At 38.9% G+C, this 16,215-nt stretch overlaps 1 protein-coding gene across 1 annotated transcript; it reads right to left on the bottom strand.

Moving 5' to 3' along the window:
• Positions 1-2,407: 2,407 nt before the first annotated feature.
• Positions 2,408-16,054, bottom strand: LOC105365614 (1-phosphatidylinositol 4,5-bisphosphate phosphodiesterase). Its single transcript, XM_011503829.1, has 20 exons — positions 15,714-16,054; positions 15,061-15,120; positions 14,838-14,978; positions 14,312-14,391; positions 14,099-14,234; positions 13,853-13,953; positions 13,580-13,746; positions 13,266-13,476; positions 12,850-13,108; positions 11,898-12,101; positions 10,005-10,170; positions 9,136-9,293; positions 8,580-8,783; positions 6,914-7,112; positions 6,504-6,674; positions 5,763-5,906; positions 3,709-3,883; positions 3,332-3,535; positions 2,635-2,881; positions 2,408-2,476 (listed from the first exon to the last, which is right to left on the bottom strand). The coding sequence occupies exons 1-20, from the start codon at positions 15,882-15,884 to the stop codon at positions 2,408-2,410; spliced, it is 3,267 nt and encodes a 1,088-aa protein (XP_011502131.1). The 5' UTR covers positions 15,885-16,054.
• Between the last annotated feature and the right edge of the window lie 161 nt (positions 16,055-16,215).

The raw sequence follows: 16,215 nt of genomic DNA, 5'->3' as shown, positions 1-16,215 counted from the left end.
CCACGAGTCGCACTCTCGCGGACTTTTCACCCGGTTCTTTAACGTCTCGTGAGAGACTTTGGTTTCCTCCGGCTTAATGACGACGACTCCAGCAGTTTGCGGCTTACGCGATTATTTCCGCACTTTGACTCTCTATGCGAATACCGCACGAGATGTATAAACGGCCGCGAGCGAAGGAGGGAAAAGACGACCGGAGACAAATTTCCACAAAGGGTCCACCTCACCACCACCCCCACCTCACACCCAACCCCATCGCCCCACACTCACCAAGTTCCCAGGAAATTGATATGCCGAGCATGATCTTCGCTACGCTCCTTCGCCTTCCTCCACTAGCGTACGCCGACCGATTACTACACTTTGCCAATTTGCAAAACAAAAAAATCATAATATTAATAATTTAAAATAGATTTTCTCGCGTTAAACGGCTTCGCGGAACTTGCATTACGCTTCAACGCCTGTAAATCCTTACGACTGCCCAGTACTTAACGTTTCGAATTAAAAAAAAAAAAAAAAAAAAAAAAAAAAAAAAAATATAAAACATGAGATATTACAGGCCTTAAGAGAAAGAGATATTTATTTTATTTTGCGAAATAATACAAGCGGCATTCGTTATCGCTACTGCGATTTTTCACAACTGCTACAGCTATTTATTTTACATTGAATTACTCGAATTACGTTTGCCCCCTTATCACACAATGAATTTATCGTGCTACAATTAACTAGTTTAATTATCATTTCATAAAAAAAAAAATTAATTTCTTACACAACCTTTACATAATAGAAAGCTTATATCCAACTTGTATATCTGGTTACAGAAAAGTTAACAAAAAAATCATTAAACTCGTTGATAATATATCCTATCATTGGATAATTATAAATTCTTAAAGGTAATTATTGTAACGTCGATAAACATTGATGTAAAATAGTTTTTAATGTTTTGATATAACGTGCTATTGTGCACTGAGAGTTTTTATAATTATTCCTTTTTCTATTTGGTAATGCGCCGTCTAGGATCGACGAGAAAACGGCAAAAGTACGGAGAGAAAAAAATAATAATAATAACGATATGGTCAGAAGAACCTTTATTCATAAATCGAATAAAACTATTCAAATTCAGCTTTAAATAATTTTTCGAATTGTCGCAAGATGATATTGAAATGATAATAAGTGTAATTATATTAAACGAAATTCGCCAAGTTAATATTATCTTCTCTTGTAATTGGATAAAATAGATAATTAAAAGTAAGAAATTAAGGTAAAAAAATGTCCGCGGTCATTCTATCGGCATAACAATAGAAAAATAAAACTGAATAATATCATTAGAAAGAAGTTTACGGGGGAACATGGCAAATTAAATGATTAAAAACTTTAAAGTAAAATGGCAGTGGGCGCACATACATATACACATTTTTATTAAGAGTCTATGTATTATCTCGAGGCAAAATAATAATTAACAATATTGATAAGAATAAGCATAGCCAGGCAATAAATTCAAAAATTCGAGCACCTCATGTATAGTCGAGTATACATAAATTCAATACACATCATCGTTTAAATAATAAAAGCAAAGCAAGGAATAAGAGAAGTTGGCTAACCCATTAATTACTGTACTTACTCTTCGCAAACCGCGCGCACAAAGACTTAAGCGGAAGTCCTAACCATTTCACCTGCTCGTCGACTATATACACGCACACGTAGTCCGGAGACTCACTTTGCTTCCGTTTTCTTCGGGTGCTTGATAAAGCAAGAAAAGCGACAAAAAAGACTAGCGACGCATACATATTTACGCGCGCGCGCGCCTTATACATTACGGACTTTTTATCCAAATGCACGTGACAAACAAACACTCTGTGTAATTGCAAAATACGTCACCCCACGCGATATACTGTCTACTCTCTCTCTCTCTCTCTCTCTCTCTCTCTCTCTCTCTCTCTGTAGAAGGAAAAATTGTATGCACTGAGAGAGAGAGAGAGAGAGAGAGAGAGAGAGAGAGAGACATTCGAGACTGTAGCCACACGTTGATTATCTTCACGATAATTCCTTCGTTTCAACTGTGATGTCTTTTTCTTTCCTACATTAGTATTAGGTATCAAAAAGAAAAGAAAAAAAGTAGACAGTTTATTATCAATTACAATTACATTGAAAATTATTACAACTAGTAATATTATTGTTATAGATATTTATTTCCAATACAAGTAACGAGAGACACAAGGTTTATCTACGAAACCTGCAGTGTTCATATAATATTAAAAACATAATGTTAAAAAATATAAATTATTAAATTTAATGAGAAGGACAATTCTCATAATGGTATAAGATAATACGTGGCTTGACTTTTTTTTTTCTTTTTTTTTTCTTTTTTTTTACTTCACCAATCTTCATATTTAGTTCAGCTTTATTTCATTTCCTAGACATAAAATTCCATCTTAGAGGAAATTTCTTGGTGTGCAGCTTCATTCTTCCACATTTCCAAGCACTATAAGTATGTTTTTAATATGTCAGTGAGAGGTTAATTTTTTCTCTCTCTCTCTCTCTTTATTTCTTTGCAAAAAAAAAAAAAAAAAAAAAAAAAAAAAAAAAAAAAAAAGGATGAAAAAGAAAAGGAAAAATCAATTATGTAAGGCTACTATTTACCGCTTCCATATCTGGCCCGATATCCTTGATCTGCTTCTCATGTGTAATTTTTAGTTTCTCCTTTTCGCGGCCATGTTTTATACCCATGGTTTTACGCTCGTCCATGAATTTCTTAATATTGTTTGCCTTCTTTTCTTTAAGCCTCCTATCTTTGTCACCCTTTGTCTTCAACGCTTTGTCGTTCATCACTTCCTTAGCCGTTTCGGCAGACACTTTGGCTTGATTGGCATTCATGTCTTTAATGTCCCTTTAAAAGATAATCAAACTTCTCATGTGGCTAATTTATCGCTTTAGAAGAAAAGAAAAATGTTGAATAATTATATAACGCTAGCGAATAAATTTTATAATTCAATAAGAAAAATGAATTATCGTTACGTTACATACACATTTTAATACACCACAACAATTCCTATTTCGCTTTTAATTTCCCTTTTCTCCTATTTCTCTTTAAAGTCATGTATAAGCGCGCACTCCTGCTCTCGTTATTATATAAATTGACAGACGTCGAGCGTAGAGGAAAAAATCACGGTTATGCTGAGTAGGTGTTTAAGCGGGGGAGAGGGGCAGGATATTAAAACAATCGACTTAATCATTTAACATGATGGGAAATGTTTCTCTAGGCCATAAATATTGGATCCGAAGAAGCGATCGGCAGACTAAACTAATCGAGGCTCGCCACATTGAAAAACTAACTTACTTTTCATGCTTAACTTCCAACAATTTAACCTGCTGCGCTTGAACGGTTGGGATGCAATTTTTAATCTCCTCACGCGAAGCTTCCAATTGACTTTTCTGAAGTTCCCACTCCTCTTTTCGCTGTTTCTCCATCATCTGCGTCCATTGAGTCGTTTGCTCGCTAATGAGTTTCTTCACGTTGCCATCGTTAATAAGCGCACTTTTACTGTAGAGTGTAAATTGTTGTTGTTGTTGTTGTTGTTGTTGTTGTTGTTGTTGTTGTTGTTGTTGTTATCGTTGATGTTTTTTGTTGATTTTTTTTGTTACAATTAGTCAAAAGGAAGAGAAAGGTACGACCAACTAAATTACATCAGAACGTAAATTTTGCTATAAACTTACTCTTTTCCTTTTGCCAGCTTCTCGATAGCGGTGCAGTGATTCTTCTGCATCGTTTGCCGGTCCTTCATGTGCTTCTTGCGTAAAGTATCCAATTCTTTGTTTACTTTTTTACTGAGTTTGAAGGCTTTCTCTTTTCTTAGATTCTCGTAGTTACATGGCGGTAGCTTAAATTCCTCTAAAATTCAATATTTATAGCGATAGTTTCCCAACTTTATCAACGCTTATGACGACTCGATTTCAATCAATTTCAACTCTCATCTGATCATTTCAACTTTATAATTCAATTTGTAGACGTTAAAAATAATAATAATAATAATAATAATAATAATAATAATAATAATAATAATAATAATAATAATAATAATAATAATAATAATAATAATAATAACTAACTAACTAACTAACTACAATCTTTTCATAATGTTAAATAATTAAATAACTCTTTGTACTTTTATGCCATGGTATTCAATGAAATGTAATTATTATATATGAATATCGATGTTCAATAATAATTAATACGCATAATAAAAAGCTCAAAGTATTATCTTTCAAATCTACATCCAATAAATAATCGATATAGATTAATTAAGTAAATTAAATGATGTCGGATAGAGACTTTATTTCAAGATTTCAAGATAATCGTAAGCTGCAATCGATGAAGCAAATATAGGAAGTTATAATAATAATAATAATAATAATAATAATAATAATACTCGCGTTGACTGTCAAAATTTTGAAGTAATTATTTAACAATGCAAAACCATTGAAGATTATTGACTATTGAAAAAATAACGAAATTGACATCAAGTTGTATTGTGACATTGATATCAAGTTAAAACGTGGTAAATTTTCATTTTCACACGGGTTTGAATAACTGAAGTTCTGAATAATTACGAAAATCGTCGGATATCCGTAGTCGAGTACCAGTACAGCTAAGCGCTACCTTAACGCTCGATCATAATACTTCTCATAAAATGTCTTTCTTATTTACTGAAACTCAAAATTACCCATACGGTTCTCTGAAATTATACAGTTAGCGCTAAGCACAAAAGCCTTAATGTCAGAAAAATAAAATAAATAATTATAAATGTATATATACATACATATATATTTCTTTGAGATTTATTAATTATAAAAAAAAAAAAAAAAAAAAAAAAAAAATTAAAAAAAAAAAAAAAAAAAAAAAAAAAAAAATCTAAAGAAGCAAAAACAACAACAACAACAACACCAACAACAACGACGACGAACAACAAACAATACAGAGAAAACTCATAATTGCTTATAATTTAATATTGTATTCGAATGTACCAATGTGCTCATTATTACAAATGAAAAGAAGAAGAAGAAGAAGAATATGGAGAAGAAGATGATGATGATGATGATGATGATGAAACACTTTTGTAGTTTTAGTGTGATATTATTGTGATTAATATGATCATCTCCGGCATCATCCCTTTTAGTTCGGTTATTACTTTAATATAGATACAGTCGGATCCCAAGTTCGGCAAAAAGATGACGACACAAGAGCTTTTCGCTTAATTTCGCTCCGGCCCTTAATTAATTAATAACGAAATTAAACGGCAATGCTCGTTAATGACGTAAAGAGTAAGTGAGTGTAAATGGAAATTCAAAAGTCGGCGGAGACGTCGCTCCCATCTAAGTAAACGAAGCCCCAATTTATTGAACCTAATGCTGGGCGACGAGTCGCACCTATCGCCCACATCCGGTACAATAAATTCGCGCGCAAAAAGCCGACTAGCGATCTGAAAGGTGCGCGCGCATCAACGTCGGCCGAGCAAAGTCGCCGTCCCGAAAAATGTTGCGTTCCCGAGAACATCCCGTAAGTACGCACGCGCCTCTTGGCTAATTAACAATACTCCCGAGTAATGAGTACTTAATGCAACGAACAAAAAAAGAAACGGATGGATGGATGCTGGATCGTGGATTGTGGATGGGAGGGGAACGGGGACGGCGACGGCGACGGCGACGGGGGGGGGGGGGGGGGGGGGGGGGGGGTTAAAGAGCGGGATCTCGCGTGCGCGCTCCAAGTGTACCTCGCTTTTTTCTCTCCTCTTCCTCTTTCTTCTTGGCCTCAGCCTTCGCGTCGGTCTGCTCGATACCAAGCCCCTTCATGGCCTCATCTCGTTTTTCTGCTCCCTTAGTGAATGCTCCCGGATCCGACAGCATCGCCATGAAATCTGAAAGCACAAACACCTTGGTAAACGCCGAGAATGTCCCTTAGAACACACTAACCCACCCACCCACTAATCACCGTCACCGCCACCACGTGCCCATCACGTAGCTCAATATGACCCTTGCACATGCGGCTAAACCTAATCCTTTTGGCGAATAATTAATATCGAAAGCCAAAAAACTTAGATACGGGCTAATTCGATATATATCGAGGTTATATATATATATATATATATATATATATATATATATATATAATATATATATATATATATAATAATAATAATAATAATAATAATAGTATAGTTGGTCGGGGTTGCGGGGGGTGCAAAAGTGGTTCGCGATTCGACATAGTTCGCTCGGAGCGCTATTAACGCTGAGCATTTAACGGGGCTTAGTGAAAGTCGCCCGAGGTTCCGTGAAAAGGATAACGCGCTCGTCTATCGGCGCTCTTTATGAAATGTGACCGAGCCCGGGAAGATGCTCTGTGGCCCGTGGGGGCGCTTAAATGTTAGTTCCTTGTGAAAGCGACGCGCGCGATAACACAGTCGTCCGGTCTTTTAACCGATTCGGCGCAGGATAATTGGAGGAAACGGGCGTACCTCCGAAGCCATCGGGCACGTAAATCGACAGCTCGATGTTGCAGAAGAGCATGGGTAGGGCCATCGGGAAGTTGGCCTCGGTCTTGAGGGATATGTGCCTGTAGCCGGCCTGCAGCCCGTCCAGGGGGAGAATCCTTTGACCGAGCAATTTTCCGCTTTCCTCGTAGACCCCTGCGAGAGTTGTGTTACGATGAGGATACGATGGTGGCGAATTGAGTGAGGGAGGGGAGGGGAGGGGAGGATGAGCGATGGTGAATGATAGAGGGGGAGCGTATTGTGTGCGTGCGCGTGCGTGTGTGCGTGTGCGTAGGGAGGGATTAGCGGGGTATTAGTCGATGACATAAAGAGATTGCAAGTGAGTAGGGTATGTTGATGACGCTGGCAGAAAGATGAGCTGCGACGATTATTACCGATTCGTAGCACCGCCAGGTCCGGTAGCACGACCTTACGGAAGACAAAGGGTTCCTCGTTGTAGACGGGATTTAAGCCGTTGCCCGGAACCATTCGCGTGCGGAATTCCTTTTTAATGGTGTCGGCTGGTAGACCGTACATGTCCACTTCCACGTACGTCCCAACCTTCTTGTCGGATAAGAATTGACCGGCTATCACCTGTACCAGATTACAAAAGCTTTATCGATTGTCACGCAGCGCTATTGCGCGTTGCTTTATTTCGCAGTCTGTGCGCCACTTTTGTATTATTCCGTAGGCTCGGATTGTCGAGTAAGAATAAGCGTTCCGAGTATCGGATATCTAAACGGCACTCCTTCGTGAATAATTGCACGGACTATCTCGACTTATTGAACTGGAGTGATAAGCTGATTTGAATTTATAATGTTAAGAAACTTGATTTTTATTATTATGTGTACATAGGCGGAGGAATGTATCGCTCGTCGGTATTTGTTGACTTTTTTATCAGCCACGGAAAAGCTTCGTGTAAATTTATTTATAAAAGTTAATAAAATCAGAAGCTTGGTCGATTTAATTTTTCATTTTCGGAAAATGAAGAGAAAGAAAACAAGAGAAAATAAAATTAAAAGTACCAAAAAGAAAGAATATTAGGAGAAAAGAAAACCAACAACAAGCAAAATAAATTAACCTCTCTATTTAATATTGCAATACTTAAAAATAAACGATAATTTACCAAAGCATACGTCTACGTATAGATATAGGGAAAATAGTTCCAACCTAATTGAAAATTACTTTTTGTGTGTGTGTGTGTGTGTGTGTGTGTGTGCGTGTGCGTGCGCGCGCGTGTGTGTGTGTGTGTGAAAATTAATTACATAAGTTTATTATAAAATTTTATTCCTGGCCACATCGGAATATCTTTTAAGCGCATATTTCTCTTAATAGATATATCCGAATGCATATATTATTGAAAAGTAAGAGTATACAGGTTACTTATCATCACATATAATACTCATAATCCATTTCATAACGTTTAATCCATTTACAAAAGAGATGCTATTACTTTCTTTCATATTCTCGAATTTCTTTTTCTTCTTTTTCTTTTCTTTTTTTTTTTTTTTTTTTTTTTTTTTTTTTTTTTTTTGGAGCGATAGTATTATTTATAGTACTCATCTTTTTCTATAATATATATATATATATATATATATATATGAAATCGATGAATTTGATCTTGTCGTATAGCGTCGTATAAGCACATAAAATGTACAATATTTTTAATAGAGATATAAAAAGAAAAAAGTCGATTGAAATGATTTAATTGATAGATGCGTCAGGAGAATTGGCAAGTCGATCTTTGTGATTAAATAACTATGAATTGTTACATTGGAACGGTCGAGGAGTCTCGAATAAATTGAAATGCATTTGTAGGAATAATGTTGGTGTGTGAAAAAAATGATTGAAGGCGTGCCGTCGCAAGATATATATATATATATATATATAGAGATAGAGAGATATAGAGATAGAGATATAGAGATAGAGATAGAGATAGAGAGAGAGAGAGAGAGAGAGGGAGAGACGAAAGACGGAAAAAAGTAAGATGATTGTGATCGGTGTGGGGAGGCAAAGCAACAGAAAGTTCTAGCACCGGGAAAGAGGTGCGCAGAAACATACCCGAACGGAGCACGAGGCCGTAATGACGCCATCCACACCTTCGGAGAAGGGGTCAAAAGTTCGATCGGGTCTCCGCATGAAATCAGGCTTCAGCAAGTATCCAGTTGTGTTGTTGTACTCGAACTTTCCTTGGTTAAGTTGCATCGGCAAATCCGGAGTCTGAAAGTTCAGCGCCACCATCTGACAACCAGCGTTCCAGAATACCTGCACACTCGTTCAGATTCGATTAGGAAAAATGGCATTTCGCTGCTCACCTCGGCGCGGCTATATACGTATAATCGAATCACTTGTCGTCTGGGGCGCGGCGCCGTGGCCCATCGACCCCGAACCAGAGGACGTCGAACTCCGATAATTAGTTATAATGATTACCGATACCCACGGCGCGTACTACGCCAGCCGACAATTACATCACATTGGCTACGTCTACTCGGCCATTATGCCACGATTGCCGAGCTTAATTTTTTCCCTCGACACTCCCTGACCCTAGTCACCGATCGCCACATGCGTTCCCCATCCCTAGCGCGACGCTTAACGATCAGCGGCATCGAATCCTCACCTGGGGCATGTAATTGGACGAGTCGACTCGTGTTCCCTTCGGATAGATTCTGCTCATCTGGCGCTTGTTGTAATTGACGAATTCGACGCCCGACGTTTTCAGATAATTTAGAGCGGAATTCTCAGCGAACGATGACATATTGTGATGGATGTTCTTCTCTGGAAGAAAAGCGACGAGGGCATAATGCTTAATGCAGCACTTGCGTGCGTAAGGCTGCGTTAGCCAAAAGAAAAAAAGACAATGGAATGAAAGAAATGACGAGTGAGAAGGGCCACTATTAGGCCAGGCATTAAGAATTTTATTAATTTTATTAATAATTTTGTATAAACGACCGGCAGAAATCAACGACTCGACGGCTCGACGGAATCGACGACTAGACCTTATCGCGCATGAAAAATTATTGAAAAAATTTATTGCTGCTCGTAGGTGAAGGAAGTCGAGGCACGAGGCTCTACTCTACGGTCACGCGTTCGTCCTTGCGCCTCATCAAATCATGCAAATCCAATATTAATTCTCGCGGTAAGGATTATTAAGGAGGACGGCGTGATCGCGTTACGGAAAATCTTATTTGGTTTCCCACAGTCGGAGCAGTTGCAGCACATGAGCCGAGTGACCTCCGAGAAAAGCTATTCTTAGATCGTAAACTAATCGAACGACCAAAGGATATTTTCCGCTCGTTTCCTCCTCCAAAATATCCTCCGACAGCATTCCTTTGGCCCCGCCCATCACGAAGAGGACGATTCCCACTGTATCCCACCGCAAGAAAGACGATCCTCCGGACGCCAATGGAATCATTTTTCCCTATTATGTGCGCGATGATGCATAGAGGTTAAGTCGCCGATGAATGGGAAGGAGGCGGCTGTCCTTACTCTCGGCAACCTCCCAGCTCTGGAATTTCACGGGCTGGGCGTAATTGATCATGGAGGAGAGGAGCGGATGGCAGCTCGTCGCGCTCCCGGTGTAGACGGGCGCTGCGGAAGCATCGCCCTCGGCTCCAGGCTCACCAGGTGGCGCGTCTCCGGCCGGTGCCGCTTCCTGGGGACAGAATTTTGCCCAAGATTTCATCGACCTGATCGCGAGGGTAGCGACGATTCGCCCGCTTTTTTTCCATTCCCACTGGGCCCAAGGGCCGACGAGGAGACGAGACTTTCTCGGCCCATTCACTATCGATGAATTACCGGGGCTTTTGCAATGGCTGCTGAAGTAAGATCGAACCAACGGAGGTGATGATAGTAAAGATAAAGATGGGCGTTATTAATGATAAGGCCCGTGGCATTGCTTATTCGAGATAATCGTTTTGAAATCAACGAGCACGGGATATTACGCTATTGTTGCACCTGCTATTCTATTAATTTTCTTTCTCCAGCAATTTTGTAATTTTCAAAATAATTGCCATATAATTAATAATTGCTTAGCTCAAAAGTTATTTCGACGCAAGCAGCGGTAATTCATCCACGGCTTCATATACTAATTAGATTACGAATTCCTGTCCATACGATTATAACGTGCGTACTGATTTATTACGTAAATCTAAATTTCAACTATTTTATCGATTACAAATACGCGTACGATCGTAGGATATTGATATTTGCACGATATAAAGGTATTTTCAAGAATTATGACAAGGTAGTGAGGCTCGATACAAAATACTCTTTTCATAAAGTGCGCCCGAAGAAATTTTTGTCGACCCAACAACGACAATCGTCGGCCAACACACGTTATTTGAAATATCTTTGACGATTCTTTTTTCTTCATCTTCATCTTCTTCTTCTTCTTCTTCTTCTTCTTCTTCTTCTTCTTTTTTCTTCCCATTCTTTCTCTCCTTTTTTTACACTTACGAGAAATTTATTTCTACCGCACGCGCGCACACGCACGCACACAACATATTTTTTTTTTTTTTTTGTTGGTTTATTGTCGCGTGTACATCTATTCATTACCCATGTCATCTTCGAATGAATTATTGAGTATCAAAAAGAAGATTCTCCCTTAAGGTCAGAAGATTGTCACGAGATCTTCCTATTATTCACACACGCGCACACATCTTAGTAAGACACTCTATCTTGGAACCATTTAAAAAGGATTATCTACTCGACGTACATAGTGTGCGCGTATGTAATGTATTCGATTGAATCTGATGGAGGAAGTTATGGGACGATATGGGAAAATGATTTCTTAAATAATATTGGGAAATAACAAGATTGAAAAGCTTTAAGATTCCATTATAATTTTATCGCTAATGAGATTTTGCGTATTTTTTGTCATTTCATACGCCGCGACCTGGACGATATTTCGTGAAAAAACAAAACGACAAATATATTACTCGATCGAACGATTTTCAACATTATCAGTTATAAGCTTAGAGTGCCGATCAGCTCTTGTCGACTCGAGTCTTCACTATTTGTCATAAAAAGTTGTTTTAAGATTTATTCGGTATTTCGACGTGAGCTTGAGCTATCGTTGTGATTTACGATCGGAAAGGCCGTCGATCGGCAATATTAAACAAAATTATCCTTACCGAGGTGGAAAAAAAAATAAAAAGAAAGAATGAAAGAAATGAAAGAAAGAATAGATGAGCCGCATAAAGGGAGGCACACAGTGGGAGAGGTGCCGATGTCGTTAAGATTGCCGTAAAGGCAGACGCGAAGGAGCCGAGCGAGCATTATGTGGGAGAAGATGGAGGGCTTTTCATTCCTTGGCGATTCGATACTTTTCCGGAAAAATATCAGAAACCCTACCTTCGGGGCCTCGGGGGTGGCTCCGGCGGCGGCGGCGGCGGCGGCGGCGGCGGCAGGTGGTGGCGCGGCCGCGCTCGCATCCTCGACCACATCGTCTTTAGCTTCGAACTTGCCGGATAAGAAGAGCTCAAGCTCGACCTTTTCAACTTCAGGCTTGAGCCGCTTGTTCTTTATGAGTATCTTGTTCTTCATAGAGCTCGGTGGTGGCAACGGATGTCCCTCGACGTACAGCTTTTGCAACACACGACCATTTATAAACGTCAAGGTTGAATAGAATTGGCGGATTAGCGTAGTCGCTCGTTATGATTTTTCCATGGTGAACGTTTATTACGGTACACACGTATATTGAATTGATTACGTGCGATAATAGAATCGATGATGATACTTGGGCGCGCGCAGTGTAAAATGCGTAAAATGCAGGCGTATTGCTTCGGTGATTCAATCGGCCGAGTGGACCATTCGATTTAAAAAAGAAACTTAATTTTCTCATAATTGCCCGAGGCCTTTTCATTTGATATTTACGCAAATGGCAGCGGACATCGTTCGAATGAACTCGCGTACTTGCCGCCTAAGTGGCATCGGCTTCACGAGCACCGCGTCTTATTTCCCAGATACGTACATATTTAAGGCCCCTTAGCGGGAAAAATGCAAGCTAATACAAAGGCATCGCGAACGGGAACATTCCTGCCTCGTATTCTTGGACGAGCGCAATTAAAAATATTCCAGTGAGATTGAGGACAAAATTCCTTTCTAGTTTTTATCGTCGGCTCGACTCACTCTCGACTTTTGCTCTCGGAAACGTGTTTTCATATTCGTTTCGCGTTTATCTCCGGCCGCTAACGTACACGGGCGCGCAGACACGCGCGCTCACACGCGCTCACACTACCTGGCCCCCATCCACCGACGCACCTCGGTCGCGGCTCGCATTGCCGTTTGGGCCCGAGTTTGTGACAACAAGTGCACAAGTCATTCGATATACCGGATAATCCGGAAGGGCTTCCTTCAGCAGCAGCTCGCCGAAAATCTCGTCAAAGTACTTGGCCATTTTGTATTGATTTGACATGCAGAGATGGTTCTCGATACTGAGAATAACCGGATACTCCGAGGTTACGAAGGCACAATCTCTTATGGCCATCAGGGCGTCCTTGAACAAGATATCGGTGCACATGGCTTTTCCATGGGTTATTATTATTTCGTCATCCGGCGTTTTTCCGTCCCAGCAGTCGAGTTCAACGCACCTGTGGAGTTCGTTACGGCGCCATTAATTTCACCGAAAAAGGGCATGAAAATCTTTATAAGATTACAGCGAGTTTCGTAATAAGTTCGGCCGCGTGTAAGGCAAGAGACCAGTATTAAAATTTTCATAATTGCGAGAAAATGTCGGCGAACAATTACCTGCATCCAGCGAGGAGCGTTTGTCGGTACATTTCCACGCAACTTTTTGCCCCGATTTGCTTACCGCTCAGATACGTGTTATGGCTCGAATTTATGTAATAATGAGAAAGCGGCTGGTCCATGTCCATCCATTCCTCGAGCTTATCCAAAAACACCGGGGCATTCTCGTCGGACATTAAATATCGAATGAAGCCGTCCTTGGACAATTTTTCTGAAATAAGAATTACTCATCTTAATCTTCGTGCATTCACGGGCGATTAATCCCTTATCGCTTATCGCCCACGAGATGATAATTAATCATGTTGGCATCATACTCGCGCTTTTCGTTCCCTCATCCCGCTCATAGTCGTTAATTATTTCCGTGCACCTCTTTTCGTCGTACAGAGGGTACAATATTTCATTGAGCCTCGGATCTCTCTGTTTCTCGTTCATAAATTGCACCAACTGTTCTAGAGTTATCGTCTCGGCTCGCCCCTTCGTTCTGCAAATGTTTCGTACAAATAACATAATAGAAAAATCCTAAACAGCATCTTTTATTAGTTTCGTTATTCCATTTGTCCACTCCATTTATTATTCATTATACTCACATTGATCCGAAAAGTTCCTCTATATCGTTTCTAGGGCAAATCTTATGATACAGGGCGTAAAACTTTTCGAAAGTAAAGGCGCTCGGCTCAATTTTGTCGTTCTTAAAACAATGAAAACGCACTCTTTAACATACGTCATTTTAAATAATAGCCTAAGCTCATTTATTAATATTATTATTATTATTATTTAACTCCGTTATTTTTTTTTTATTTTTATTTATTTTTTTTTTTTAATAATCAACATACTTTGCCATCGGGTAATCCAAGCTCCTTTAAGCCCTGGTACACGAGCTTTTCCGTCTTCCCTGAAGCAAAAGTCTTTGTTATAACTTTGACTGGAACCTTGCCTTTCGGATCAACTTGAAAGCTTAACTTCATCCAACTGCAATGCAAAATACAAAAAGTTCGTACATTCTGGGAGTAATCGAGTACTTAATATATTAATAATTGTAGCCATACTGTTTCATTAGCTGAGTTGTAGGACAAACGTTGCTCGCTCTTGTATTGTGTGTGATATAACGCAATCCAGCCTGCCATTCCTTCCAATTTCCAATATGATCAAATTTTATATATATATATATATATATACATACAGTGTGTGTATACGTTCATACAACAAGATAAGTAAAAAAAAGAAAAAGAAAAAATGGGTAAGCGAAAAAAACAATTTTATATTTATTATACATAATTAATTAAACGTGTACTTAAGATTACATGTCCTTTACTTATAAATTATATCATAAATATAATATGCAATAATACAATATCAATAATAACATTTTTTTTTTTTCGATTATTACATTTTGCGGTGATATGGCACTATTGTGGTTAAATAAACTCGATGAGTCTTCGAGGCGATATGAATAATGATAGGACATTTATCGTTGGAAAATTTAAATCTAAATCTATTTATTTTCCAATGATTTGACTTTTGAAATTGAAATACTCTAAAGGGAAGAGAATACCTGGTGACCTAAATTAATACCTTTGCAGTTTTTGCATCTGGACAAACAAGGTGTTGGTAGCTAATATTCGTGTAATCTATGCCCGAACAAACTGTTATGCTCTTTTCATCTATTTGATCTGGAGTTCCATGTTTACTTAGTTTATTAATTAATTTGGGATCCTAAAAAGCAAAAATTTTATAGAAATACGAGGAAAGTTCAACTTTCACTGACTATACATTAAGTTTAATTAGTTAAACGAACTTTCGGTGATCCACCATAACGAATGTCGCTCACTTGCGCAAGTTCTATTACATCTCCGTCCTGCATGGAAAATAATTATTATACATACTTATATAATTAAAATGTTCTAAATATATTAGAAATAGCTTCTTCCATCTCGCGCCTCCCCCCCACTCTCTTGTAAAAAGTTTGAAATAAAATTCTTGAATTGTGTTTTAGCTACTTTTTAAAATTGACATCCTTGAAAATACGTACTAAAGTGAAATCATGATATTCAAGATTCGACAAATTTAATTAATTTCTCAAATTAATCAAAATAAATATCCTGCCTTGAGCGACTTCGTTTCATTCTGTCATTTCATTCTAAATAACTGTAATCGAATAAGCTTTTCTTTCAAATTCCAAAAAGAAAAAAGAAAAAAAAAGAAGAAAAAAGAAAGACAAACCACATCCACCGTACGTCCTACTACATCGATTGGCATTCGTTTAGCGTAATTAAGAAATAGCTAAATCGATCGATCATTGATATACGCGACATAAATAATTTCAATATATTATTAGCAAATATTACCCATAAGCACGGACATTTTTAATTGAGCCAGCGACTGGCGATACTATAAATGCGAAAAATTAAATTACAAAGACTCGTGCGACGACGAAGCCGTAATTCGTACCTTTCCATCGCTCTTCCAATAAAGAAAGAAACCGTACGTATCAACTTTAAATAAACAGTTGGCCTCCATCTCCGTGTTTTCCTTCTCCTCGACCCATCTATCAAAGACACTGCCATTTAATAACATGGCTGGCACCTCCCTCTGCCAATTGAATTCGAATTTTTTCGTCATTTTGCAGGAAGCGGAACAACTCACGGGCCACGCCTCTCGCAAGCTCCACGATCCGAAGCTTAGAGTCCGCCGACTGACAGCTCGCGTCTATTACCACCTACGCGCTTGCATTACACTCCCTTACCGTTTCGTTTCTCTTGGTCGGCCAAACTCGATTAACGTAATCCAATTTCCCCAGATTTGAGTCGCCGCGACCCACATGTGACGCGCGGTGAGTCCAATCCAAGGTTCTCCGCTGCTTTCGTAATATATGCCTCGAGCACGTGATTTCGGCGCGTAAATCCTTGATTATGTAGAAAATCCTTTGATAAATCGATAGTCAAGGAATGCC

The sequence above is a fragment of the Ceratosolen solmsi genome, unplaced genomic scaffold (assembly GCF_000503995.2).
Source record: "Ceratosolen solmsi marchali unplaced genomic scaffold, CerSol_1.0 scaffold48, whole genome shotgun sequence".
NCBI classification, from domain to species: Eukaryota; Metazoa; Arthropoda; class Insecta; order Hymenoptera; family Agaonidae; genus Ceratosolen; species Ceratosolen solmsi.
Note: the sequence above shows the minus strand (reverse complement) of the source record. Positions and strands in the feature narration are given on the sequence as shown.

What these genes read in the sequence shown, in the direction of transcription:
- LOC105365614 (XM_011503829.1), bottom strand. Translation starts at nt 15,884, where the DNA reads ATGACGAAAAAATTCGAATTCAATTGGCAGAGGGAGGTGCCAGCCATG. An exon ending in TTGGATTACCCGATGGCAAA is followed by an intron (nt 13,954 to 14,098) that starts GTATGTTGATTA and finishes CATTGTTTTAAG; the next exon opens with AACGACAAAATTGAGCCGAG. An exon ending in CCGCCGCCGCCGCCGCCGCC is followed by an intron (nt 10,171 to 11,897) that starts GCCGGAGCCACC and finishes TTCTGTCCCCAG; the next exon opens with GAAGCGGCACCGGCCGGAGA.